Source organism: Macrobrachium nipponense, chromosome 9 (genome assembly GCF_015104395.2).
Source record: "Macrobrachium nipponense isolate FS-2020 chromosome 9, ASM1510439v2, whole genome shotgun sequence".
NCBI lineage: Eukaryota > Metazoa > Arthropoda > Malacostraca > Decapoda > Palaemonidae > Macrobrachium > Macrobrachium nipponense.
The window spans coordinates 102,882,991-102,896,474 of NC_061110.1; the positions used below are offsets into that span (position 1 = coordinate 102,882,991).

The 13,484-nt window shown below is 44.3% G+C and overlaps 1 protein-coding gene across 1 annotated transcript in view; it reads right to left on the reverse strand.

The window, feature by feature from the left end:
* Window positions 1–13,484, reverse strand: part of LOC135218162 (integumentary mucin A.1-like) — a 139,249-nt gene that overhangs the window by 87,728 nt on the left and 38,037 nt on the right. Inside the window, exon 4 of the mRNA XM_064254312.1 lies at window positions 6,666–6,734. Coding sequence (XP_064110382.1) covers window positions 6,666–6,734 — 69 coding nt within the window. The remainder of the gene's footprint in view (window positions 1–6,665; window positions 6,735–13,484) is intronic.

The following is a 13,484-nucleotide window of genomic DNA, read 5'->3' on the forward strand; positions in this document are numbered from 1 at the left end:
AAATGCTCTAAATATTAAATGATATTGTTAAGATACAATAAAGTTTTGTACATACTTACCCGGCAGATATATACTTAGCTATAGACTCCGTCGTCCCCGACAGAAATTCGAATTTCGCGGCACACGCTGCAGGTAGGTCAGGTGATCTACCGCCCCTGCCGCTGGGTGGCAGGAATAGGAACGATTACCGTTCTAGAACCAGATTTTCTCTTCCACCTGTCTCCTGAGGGGAGGTTGGGTGGGCCATCAATCGTATATATCTGCCAGGTAAGTATGTACAAAACTTTATTGTATCTTAACAATATCATTTTTGTACATGGAACTTACCCAGCAGATATATACTTAGCTGATTGACACCCTTGGTGGTGGGAAAGAGACAACTATTTACTGAATAGACAGGTAAACAAACATACGTTGAGGTAATAAATAAAATAAACCTTGGTTCTACTTGATCAGGCGGAAGCCCTCCATGGCTAATGCCTAGGAATCTGCTTCGCCTCAAGAGCCTCAGCGAGATGTGACCTAATGGCTAAGAGTTCTTGTGGGCTGTCGATGGGGTCTTATCCATTTACTCGACAGAGCCTCTTACATGACAATATGCCTATGCCTAGTGGCATAATTAAGGAGCACAACACCGATCCCGATCACCTGATCCTAACACGAGGGTTAGTGCTTAAGTTGAAAAGAGTTATCTACAAACTCCTTTCAAACAACCCAAAGAAAAAACACGACGTTAAATAAAATTTAACTCACTAGTTAAGGATCAGTATCTGCTCCCTATCCCAGCAATGTATCCGCAGACACGTATCAACCAAGAGAGAAGGATCCCTCAAAGGTTATCTTGACATCCTTCGGATAATGGGAAGTCAAACACAGAGTTGCATCTCCCGTATGTGACAGCTAATATGTCCTTATGACATATTGTTAGGGAAAGAACAAGAATTCGGAAAAGCTCGCACTTCATGCGCTTTTAATTCTCAGCTGTTTGAAGGAATCATCAATGCACTTATCAAGTGCTTAGGAGATCACAATGTCACAAAGAAGGCCAGGGCGTTCTTTGATATAGATCTCTTCTGGGTGAAGCCTGGAGCCTGGCTAGCGCTTGGCAGGCGCCTAGCGCCTGTCTAGCGCCTCGCGCCTGGCTGGAGCCTTGCGCCTGAATGGCGCCTAGAGCCTGGCTGGAGCCTCGCGCCTAGATGGCGCCTTGCGCCTGGCTGGCGCCTAGCGCCTGGCTGGTGCCTGATTGGCTCCTCCTTCCTGGCTAGCGCCTCGCGCCTGGCTGGAGCCTTGCGTCTGGCTGGTGCCTTGCGCCTGGAAGGCACCTGGAGCCTGGCAGAAGACTTCATGATTACTGTCTATGAGTCTGCATGCCTCAAGAGTTTCAGCGAGGTAGGGACCTATGACTGACAAACCCTTCTGGATCATGTCAATGGGGGCTAGCCCGCTTACACGACAGAGCCTTCTCGGATCGTGCCAATGGGGGCTGACCCACTTACATGGCAGAGCCTTACCTGTACCTGTATCATATCAATGGGGACTAGCCCTCTTACATGACAGAGCTTTAGGTTTCTCTTTACTGGAAGGAGCCTTGCGTCTGGATGGATCCTCAATCCTGACTGGAGCCTAGCCTTGAAGGAGCCTGGCACCTGGATGGCGCCTGGCTGGCTCCTAGAGCCTGGCTGGCTCCTAGAGCCTGGCTGGCTCCTAGAGCCTGCCTGGCTCCTAGAGCCTGCCTGGCTCCTAGAGCCTGGCTGGCTCCTAGAGCCTGGCTGGCTCCTAGAGCCTGGCTGGCTCCTAGAGCCTGGCTGGCTCCTAGAGCCTGGCTGGCTCCTAGAGCCTGGCTGGTTCCTAGAGCCTGGCTGGCTCCTAGAGCCTGGCTGGCTCCTAGAGCCTGGCTGGCTCCTAGAGCCTGGCTGGCTCCTAGAGCCTGGCTGGCTCCTAGAGCCTGGCTGGCACCTCGCGCCTGGCTTGGCTCCTCCACACTTGCTGGAGCTTCGAGCTTGGAAGAGTCTCTAGGCTGTCTGACGATGTCCACATCGGACACTCTTATATCTGTCCGATTTGTTCGCCTCTGGCGCATTTGCGCCAGGTTGGAGGGCCCGCTCCTTCTCAGTATCCGACCATGACAGAGTTCCGTGGAACTGTCCGCCTCTGGCGTTTTTCGCCTGTATTGGCATTTGGCGCTTGGCTGGCGCTACATTGTCCGAGAGTCCTGAACAACCACATAGTTTATCAGGAGACTGGAGAAGGGTGGAAGAAATTCTTCCCCTTTGAGCTTTTGGCCCCTGGCCAGGGGAGGTGATTTTAGTCAGCTACACCCAGTAGACGACAGGATATCTAACAACACGAGAGAGAAGAGTCTTCCTCCGAGGAGGATCCTTCGTGAACACTTCTTTTGCTAACGAGATCTCTTCTTACATGTTGATGAGGTTCCTCGTTGCAGAATCTTCCCTATCCTTGCCCGAAGGAAGGGAAGGAGTCTGGAAGTCGAAGGAGACTCTGAGCTGAAATTGGGCGGAACCCTGATTTCTAGCTCTTATTGTATCCTTCTGAATACCTTCTGGGAAGCATTTTGAGCCCTCATCGCACCCCGAAGACTCTGTAGGCAAACGTTTAAACCATATCTTCTTCTGTAGATGAAACTGTAAGTACCCTGCCTGGGCAACTAAACTTCTCTCTGAAAGCGTTGCGTCAGGAATAGAGGGATTTATTTCTTTTGCCCGACATACTATGCTGGCAAGAACCCATTGCCGAGTCTCCATTGAATCTGATGCGAGATTCCAATGCACCAAAAAATTCACTTGTCTTCTTGGTCGTTTAGGGCTAAGAGAAACAAAGAATTCCTTCATAAACTTCCTCAAAGAAGTCAGATGAGGAGCAGTTCCATTTTGTCGGAACACGGAATCTGTGGCCACAAAAAAAAAAAATCCCATTCGAAGTACATGATATCCTACTCTTGTCGTATTGCGGTATCGTATAAGATCCCGAAGATCTTAATCCTCTGTTATCTCTAATTCCTTTGTAGAGACAGAGTATGGCCTTTAACTGCGTTCTTTGATAGCAGATATATACATAGGTGATTCTTCCCTCTGAAAGTGAAGAAAAAACCTCGCTATGTGGTTCACAGAGGTATCGGAAGAGGACAGTTTCCTCATTCCCTAACACGATCTGCAGCAATTCTATGTTTTAGCCATGACTATTGTCATTTACCTTGAAAAAACCTCTCATTCATGTCCACTTCTGGTCAGTCTGCACGCGGACAGACTCAGAGTGGAGAGGTTTTATAGGTCTATTTATAATAGATTCTGATAGAATATCCAGATACTCTTGGAAAAGCCTTACGAAACATGCTGTGAGAAGAACGTGACTTCTGTGAATCCAACCTCTCTAAGGCCAAAATGAGGCATACATCCTCTCTTCCTTTGACGCCCAATTATCTTAATATCTGTTAAGAATTTATAACTAGGGGAAAAAAAGGCTAAAGTTTATTCCCCTTCTTTAAATTTAAAGATGTCTTATATTGCTACCTCTCTTGGTTCGAGGAAAAAGCAGCAGTCTAAAGGAAGCCTGTTCGTCTTCTACCTTACAAAGAGATCTATGAAGAAGACTTTCCGCAGGTTCTCACAACTCTTTTCAATAAATGTTAGACATACGTTAACAGTTATTATCTTCGATCGAGAAGGTTCTCACGGACATGCAAAATCTTGCATCGAACCTCTTAAGGATCGTTACGTTCCGTGTCTGTTCCCAAATAGGTTCTCTTTTGTTAACGCGAACCGGGGCGAAAAAAGAGATTCTCGATGCTCTTTGCGATATGAGAGAGTCGTGGAATTGGCCTAAGTGATTAAAATAAATCATTTCATCATTCCTTGTAAGCGACCCCTTTTCGATTAAATGGGTAACGAAATCAGGAACGAATCTTGCCGTTACCGAGCCTGCTGTCCGAGAGGCTACTGGACTCTTTAAGTTAATAACTCGCTAAAACGAGAAAATATCTTGGATGGTGCTTCTGGCACAATTTGCGCCAGGCTGGCGCTTCCTTCTAGTTCTTTTTTTAGGTTATGTGCCATAAACATCTATGCTTTATGGTACCCGACATCCTTCACATGTTAATTTCCGTTCTAAGTGGGAAAAAACTTTTATATACGTAGTATAGTCCATCAGGGAAACAACTTCTGCCACTAAGAGAATGTTTCCCATCCGACTCACCCAACTTCTCTGAGCAATATCCGAATTTAAAAAGGGTGTGTGCGTTTCTCGAAAGGATGAGAGAATTATATATATCGCGCGCTGCCGTATTAGAATCCTTTATAATACTGTCACATTGTGGTAAACAGCATTAATCTAGGAAACCTTTGTAAGGATACTAGGAATTCTGTAGTTAACCTCGGTATGTGCATAAGACTTGACCATACCGTAGTCTTAAAAGTGAATTCTCTACTACATTCATCTTCTCACTAAGCATGTACTCTAATAAGCCATGCTTTCGTAAGCATGAGAGCATTATACAATATAGAGTTTCGCTGCGTTAGAATCCTTTAAAAATGTTACCTACGGTAAACAGCATTGAAATGTAATATCTTTCTTATTGAAAGCTTCTTAGCAAAAGGCAGACAATATTTTATTTATGTTTGCTTAACTATCCCCTCAATCCGAGGCTAACCTCGATTGTAGGGGAGAGACACGGTTATTCATTCCATCCCGCAGGAGAGAGACATGTTACCGCCCACTCATGACCGACACCTACAAGATACTGCGTTGGTGTCTAAGCGATAGCAGTCTCGTTAGCAGACTGGCCTTACTCTTCAGAGTTGCCAGCTACTCCATTTAATAAAGGAATCTTATAACATTATTATCGAACTTCAGGAAGTTCTTATAATGCATATCTAAGCGAAACAAGACTTCGATAAATCTAGAAGCTAAGTAGGTGTTGTCTTAACAATCCCTTTCAGCGTAGTCCTTCCTAGGAAATTCCTGGAAGGATACTGGTAATTGAGTTGCTCAGCAAAGAAGTAACTACGGTATGTGCTTATGATTTGCCGTATCGTATTCTCATACAGCAGATACTCTACTACCTTCTTTCCCTGCCGAGGCAGATAGAGAAAGGATATTCTGGCGCCTGGATCCTTGCACCTAGCGCCTGGAATGTTCCGCGCGCCTGGAATGTTCCGCACGCTAGAAAGGAGACTCGCTCCTGGAACGTTCCGCTTGCGTGGAAGGTCCCGTGCGCCCTGACAGTTCCGAGCGCCTACTAGACCCTTTTGTTTTTTTTTAGAAAGAGCCTCTTGCCCGGAAACGTTCAATGGAAGGATCGTTCTGATTGCCACTCTACTGTAAGGCTCCTTGCTCTAGCCGTCTGTTTTTCTGGCGCAATTTGCGCCAGGCTGGCGCTTCGTCTCTTTGAAGGCGCCTTGCGCCAAGAAAAATTTTCTAGAACGCGGCTCCGCGGTTTGTTTGGTAGGAACGCGGCTCGCGCTAGTCTGTTAGCTGGAACGCTAGCTTGCTGGAACGCGGCTTCCTGGCTGGCAGCGGCTGGCTCTTGCTCAGTGTTCTCTTAGTTTTCAGAGAACGCGCTAGATCACTCCAAACATACATTCTTCGTCTTTTCGGATGTAAGATGAAGAGACGCACTTTTTTAAGGATGCCTTATCAATGGCTATCCTTGGCAGTCTGGGACGTTCTACAGAACCTGCCGAGGGGACGCCTGACCGGTGGGGGCTTCCTCCAATAACCTTCCTGCGGCTGTCGACTTTCCTCCTCCACTGGGTCTGGGAGTTTGGAAGAGGTCTAGGCCTGGAAGCGCTACGGAGCCGATCAGACGCACCCTCCACTGCACTGGGAACACTATATTCACTTCTTACCTTTTTAGAGCTCGCCTTTTGAGCTCCATCCATTTATCTTCAAATTTGCACATATGAATTTGTAGATTCTGTGGAGTAAGGTGGTGATGAGGATGCAACAACTACTAGAATTGTCAATACTCTAACTGCTCGTTAGTACGAGAGCTCTTAAAGCTTCTAAAGGAAGCGTATCTAGTTATATGCTTTCTGACTTCCTAAAGTAGGAAGTTAGATCTTATATTTCCTTCATCAAGTTCTAACACTTATACACGTATTAGTGAAAAAAAAAATCAATATTTCCCTTATTGCAAAATATAAGTGTCTACCGAAAAATTCGGTAGTTTCACGTAATATATTCTTCGAAATTTCGAAGCCAAATTCATTAAAAAGTTTAATAAAGCGTATGCCAAACCAAAGACCCCAGTACTTCCCTGCAAAAGACAGCCCAGAAGGTCGATGGCGATGAAACAACGAAAATCAAGTCAGGAGGTAGCAACAACGTATGTTGACACTACCGCGACAGAGAAAATCTGATTCTAGAACGGTAATCGTTCCTATTCCTGCCACCCAGCGGCAGGGGCGGTAGATCACCTGACCTACCTGCAGCGTGTGCCGCGAAATTCGAATTTCTGTCGGGGAACGACGGAGTCTATAGCTAAGTATATATCTGCTGGGTAAGTTCCATGTACAAAATCAAAACATACACAACTAATAATTGAATTTCCTTTTGGGAGAATAATACTAAAGAATGTGTCATTGCAAATCATGGTTAGTCTTAAGAGAGAAATAATGTTCCAGGATTTAAATTTATACAAAAATGCTTACCAAAGAAACTGGCTGCATCAAAATGTCTTCCAGAAGGGGGTGGGGGTGCTGTGGTGGTGGCTGGAGGTTCTGAAAAATTAAAAGTAAATAAGAAACAACTTGCAAGATTTTAAAAGCTCAGGTACATGCTACCAACCTGTTCAGTCCAAATGTAAAAATAAAAACCTGGAAAATGCATCAGTTCCATCAAACAAACAAGAGAGAAATACTTTTATAAAAATGGATCATCAATGTCACGTGTGACAATACTTAAAACAAATGGTAAACATGAAAACAAAGTCAGAATGGAATGAGGCCAGGATGGAATGAGTAAATACTACAATCAAACACTTCATTGCCAGAGAACTCATGATGCTGAAAAAACTAGGCTGCACAAGATTCATAAACGTACAATTTTTATTCACCAGTCCCAGTCTCCTATCTATTTCAGGGCCAAAAGATTGAGTGCATTGTTTTGAGCTACGTTATTCAGTACCCATAGGGCTAGCCAGTCAAAAATATTTAAAACCAAAAATCTAGAGGTTGTGGAGGAGATTTTGACAGATGAGAGATAAGTTGGAGACAACATTTGGCAAGGAACAAACTGTTTGCTCCCAGAGTATCTAAAATGATAACTTCTGATATGAAGCAAACTCATTCCTAAGGTTCTAAAGAAATTTTCGTGATTTAAGTTTTCAGCAGCAGTTTACAACTGGAAAAAAGAATTTATTACTTAAGCCAAATAACAAATAAACCAACACCATTACCTGCCTTTTGCAACGCAAAAAGGCCTTGGTAAAATTGCACTGTTGAAAGTCTTTCCTTTGCTTTTACCTAATCCAAGTACATCTGGGTCTTCCTTATATCTTCATACTATTTTCCCAGCAGTGGTAGAAAGGGAAAATCCAAGTCACCTGAGTCAGTCAATCATCAATAACTCTTCTGTACAATCTCACTATCCTGCCATCTGAATTTCCTTAAATCATCTGACTTATTATTATTCTTATATTATTCTAAAAGATTTAAGTACAATCTTCCTTTTATATAAAATTTCAGTGTATCTGATTTCTTAATCTTATTTAACTAGCCAATTATTAGATTTGTTTCGATCACTAATCCTTGCTCCATCTAGTGTTACTTTATTTATCCCTTTGTGCATTCCTTTTTTTCAAAACTTCTGTTTTCCCTTAGAATTATCAAAAGTTCCATCCCTAGTCTGATACTCACACTGCCCAAAAGATAAGCTGGTATGTTAAAATTTTGCTAAAAACATATTCTTCACTCCTAGAGACAGACATTCACACATAAATAGACAATCCATATACTTTTCATTTTGGAACTTACTTAACAAATATTCTAATAACTGAATGTCTCCAAAGCTTTTACTTTGCCTATAGTTTATGTTATTTCAAAGTACAAGCAATTAATTACATATTCCAATTGTCAAAATAAAAAGAAAAATACAACAGAGCATCAATAAATAGAAATTCGAGAAGAAATATAGTATCCATAAGACAAAAATGATAACAATATGTTGGCACTGCTGTCAATGCCACCCAAGACCTGTCCACACCACCCAACAGTGGTACTCCAAGAAAAAATACCTGGCGACGTGCCTGGAGACTTCAGTAGGACAAGTTGCCCTACTTGATAGATAAACAGACACCACCCTATTTACGAATATTCAACTTTCATACATTTAGATACAGGCATTCCAAGCTTAATGGCGATCGGTTATATGAGGCTGGTCTAGTGCTGAAAAATGTTATTGTCATGATACAATAAAGTTTGTTCATACTTACCTGGCAGATATATATATAGCTGTATTCTCCGAAGTCCGACAGAATTTCAAAACTCCCGGCACATGCAGTGGGCGGCCAGGTGGTTAGTACCCATTCCCGCCGCTGGGAGGCGGATATCAGGAACCATTCCCATTTTCTATTCAGATTTTTCATACCACTGTCCCCTGAGGGGAGGTGGGTGGGTACTTTAATTATATATATCTGCCAGGTAAGTATGAACAAACTTTATTGTATCATGACAATAACATTTTGTTCATGAAACTTACCTGTCAGATATATATATAGCTGAATCCCACCATTGGAGGTGGGAAGGGACAGAATAGAAGGATTTTGGAAACACCTCAAGTGCAGATGATTGACATCTTGGTTCCTTACCTGTTAGCATAGCTGACTTCTTGATTACTGTCACCGAAGCCTGCTTTTGCTTTACTAGAGTTGCCAACAAGGTAGTGACCTGTGTAGTTGGTGCGCTCTAGATGATCTGTCAACGGGAGCGTGACCACAATGTGACTATACCATATTGACCATACTGTGAGGGCAACGAAGCTAAAACCATCACCTGACCTAACCTATCGAAGTTAGTCCCATAACTTCTAGGCTAAAGAAAGGGAAAGCGCCTCAAGCGACCAACCCTTCAATGTTAAAAGCACACCTATCCCTTTTCTATAGGATAGGATTCGTGCTGCTTCCTGCCCCCAATAATATTTCTACGGATATGTATGGTCCTAGCGACTCGCAGATCTCATATGTCGTCTTCACATCCCGTCGGGAGTGTGAAGCGAACACAGAGTTGCTTCGCTCAAACGTGGCACTCAGGATATTACTGAGTGTCATGCTCTGTTGAAATGCTTCCGAGGCCGCACCCTCACCTCATTAGCATTCAATTAAAATGATTTCAAATCTTTATTCAAACATAGTGAATGAGCCTCTTTAAAAGAACTCCTTAACCATAACGCCAGGGCGTTCTTCGACATGGGCAAGTCTGGTCTTTTTACGAAACACTGAAGATTGTCCGAATGACCTCAACTTTCTTTAGTTTTATCAAGATAAAACTTGAGAGCCCCGACAGGGCACAGGACTCTCTGTGGCTCTTGCCCAATAATTTATACCATCCCCTTGATCTCCAGGCCTCTGCCAAGGGTTAGACGGGTTTTCGTTCTTAGCAAGAACGGAAGGCTTAGAGGACGCACCGAATTATGTCCTCTAAAGCCAAAACCTCTGATAATGGCTAAAACCTCACTAACCCTCTTTGCCGTAGCTAGAGTGGTTAGAAAATCAGCCTTTCTGGTCACGTATATTAAGTTTACAGAAAGGAGAGGTTCGAAATGCTTTGACATCAGGAACTTCAGACTACGTCTAAGTTCCATGCCGGAAGCTTCGATCTAGACAATTTCAAGATTTCCACAGACCTCAAAGATCGTGAAGGGCTTTGTTGTTTGACAGATCCGAATCTCTGAGCCTAGAGGCCGTCAACAACATATTTCCGTATTCTACAATCGTTGGGACAGCTAGCTTATCCCATACTTCAGACGGAAAGGGAAGGCGGTAAAGTAATTCACAGATGTCAGAGGTGGAGGAACAGTCATTCTTCCTGCCCTATGTCCAGAAACGGCCCACTCCGATTGGTACACTGCAAAATATGCAGCACTGCTTTGCTTTGGCAATGAGACTTGCAATTAATCTTGAAGATCCTCTCGCTTCTTGACAGTCTGAACGCATTCAGACTCAGAGCGGAGAGATTTTAGGTACCTCTCGAAGTGAGGCTGTTAGAGTAGACTGATTCTCTCGGGAAGGGTCCTTGGAAAGTGCTTCTCTGAAGGACGTGACCTCTGTGAATCCAGCCTCTCGAAGGCCAACATGGGGCGATCAGCATCTTTCTCGCTCCCTCTGACACCAGCGATTATCTTATTATATTTCCTAAGCTTTTGAATAGGGGAAAAGGGCTAACCAACTATCCCCATTCCATACTATAGGATGGCGTCTATTGCTACCGCTCTCGGATCGAGAATAAGGGCGCAACGTAGAGGAAGCTTCTTCGTCTTCAATATTGCAAAGAAATCTACGAAAGGACGTCCCCAAAGTCTCCACAACTCTCGACATACTTCTAAGCGAGGATTACTCAAACGTCAGTAGTTGCTGCCGTCGATAGAAAAGATCCGCACGGACGTGCAATCGTGTAACGAACCTCTTAAGGATCGCTATGTTCCGTGCCTATGCCGATAACCATCTCTCTCTTCTTGGGATATGAGAGAGCTGCGGAATTATCCGAGATGATTTGGACCACTCGACCAAAAACTCACTCTTCGAGGAACTGGAGAGCCAACCAAATTGCTTCCAATTCTTTTAGATTATGTGCCAGGACCTCTGTACCTCTGTCCGGATGCCTGGCACCCTCTCAGTATCACCTGAGGTGATCCTTAACCCATTGAGAGACGTTTAGAATTATCTCTAGATCTTTGATGTTATTTCAGTTCTCCTGTAGGAAAAAACTGTAGAGGTCTGAATTGCAGTCTATTCAGGGAAACAAGCTTCTCCAGCGAGGAAATGGTCCCCAGCAGACTCATCCATTCCCTCACTAAGCATGCTTCCTTCCCTAATAAGGCTGCGCTTTGCATAAGCAGGAGAGCATTATTATAGTGCTATGCTGCGGTAGACTCATACAGAATTCTGTTACAGTGCGGTAAGCAGCGCCGAACATGTCTAAGAGATATCTCTGTTGAAAATTTCTTAGCAAAAGGAAGTCGTTTATTCATGATTACCAGAAATCCCCTCAACCCGAGGCGAAAGTCATGATTGTAGGGCAGAGATACGGTTCGTCAATCAATCCCGCGGGAGAGAGAGACGTAAACGACCGAGCATAACAACTAGCTACCTGAAACTGAGTTGGTGACAGTGTGACACTGTGACAGTTACAGGCAACAGCTTATGTTCACCTTCTCGCAGTCTTATGCCGAGTTGCCAGCTATTCTATTCACTTAAGGAATAGATTTTCCATTATTTGAACAGAAACTCTCAAGTTGGCATATTTAAGCGAAACAGAATTCGCTAAATACAGAAGCTGATTTTGTGTTGTCGTAACATTACGCTTAATTAACCAAATGTTAAATCGGAAACTCCTGGAAAGTTGCCAGGAGTACCGATTAAATATAATGCGTCATCCACAATGACAGCAACCTCTCGTCTCGCACTATTCTGCCTGAGTTACCAGCTACTCTCTTCTACGAAGGAATAGGTTTGTTACTATAATCGATCATAAGGAAATTCTCAAGCAGGCATATTTAAGCGAAACATAATTCGCTAGATGCAGAAGCTGAGTTGGTGTTGTTGTAACAATACCTTTAAGCATTATCCTTACACCGGAAACTCCTGGAAGTTTGCAGGAAGGACCGATTAAATACACTTAAAATAACAGTCCTTTCGGTTGCCATCTGTAGCGGTAACTACGATATGCGTATATGACTTGAACTTTACATTAGTAATATGACGCAAAGATAAAATACGTAAGTATTGTAGTCACTTGAACATCTAATTCTCTACTACATTCTTTCCTCGACGAGGAAGAGAGAGAGAATGGAAATCGACTGTCTTCGTTCTCTTTGCCAAGAGAAGGAATTAATATTATTCAAATGGAAATCCTCAAGTGAGAACCGAAGATCGAAAAGGAAAGTTCAAGCTTCTTATGATATTGGACATAAGACTTCATGGACGTAGTCAATAAGTCTTTTTCCTGGATGAGCCTCTGACTAATGAATGAGAGCTCTAAGAACTTTGTCAATGAGAACTAACCCAATTGCATGACAGAAAGTAATCCAGGAATTCGAGCATATAGCATTCCCGATTCCCGCAGAAATCGAGGAAGGGGCAGGATTCCTGATTAGAGACTGGGCTTACGACAGGAAGGACCTTAATGTTCCCCTTCAGCAGCGCAATCCCGAAAGCAGACGAGGCGTTTTATGACACCGAAATCTGCTTACATTTTTCCTGGAATTCATCAAGTCATGGATTCTATTGAACGCTCCCTTCGTAGAAAGCGAAGTAGACATCTTGACGAGACCAAACTCCTTCCTCTTCTTCGACGACGCCCTCTTGAAGAGCGTTCTTGCAGGAATCCTGCCGAACGTCTTGATGCGTAGGACGCCTATCGTTCTGAAGAACGTCCTGGCAAGTGCTCTACCGAGCGTCATGACGTGTAGGATGCCGAGCGTCTTCAAAAGCGTCCTCGCTAGCGTCCTGGCGAGCGTCCAGATGTGTAAGACATCGAGCGTCTTCCAAAAAGTTTATCAATGTTTATGACGTCGAGCGTCTTCCAGAGCGTCCTGATGAGCGTCTCTTCGTGTAGGACGTCGAGCATCTGCAAAAGCTTCCTCACGTCTCAATGCTTAGGACGTTGAGCGTCTTGAAGAGACGTCCTCGAGAGCGTCTTACCGAGCGTATTGGTGCATAGAACACCAAGGGATCTGAACGGCATCTCAGAGAGGATCTTATCGAGCGCCCTGATGCATGAAAGGCCACCCGAGAAGCGTCCTGGAGAGCCGCACGCTGCTCCTGAAGTGTGAGAGCACTATAGGAAGACGTAAGGCTATCGTCTCCAAGACGGCCTTAAAGACCTTCGTTACCTTCTAACAAAGACGGTGGCCGCCTGTGCGACATCTTGCGTCTTAGTAATGCAAATGAACATATCCAGAAACGCGCTCAAAAAAGGAACGCCGAGCGTTCCGAAAGGCATCCTCGCGAGGTGCTTGCCGAACGTCCTGATTGCATTCTTTGAGCGTCTTGAAGAGCGTCCGGAATAGAAGAGCGACGAACATCAAGGGAAGCGTCATAGTGAATGACGTGCGTCAACACGAGTAACCTGAGAGGCTTCCTGGCGAAGGGAGAGCCGCTCATGAAACGCGAGCGTCCTAAGCATAAGTACGGTGATCGTCATCAGGACGAGTCTTAAGGACGTTCGCCACTCTTGACAAAAACGACGGCCGCCTGTGCGACATCTTGCGTCTTTGTCACGCTCATCGACACTGCAGAAGGGCATTTAAAAGGA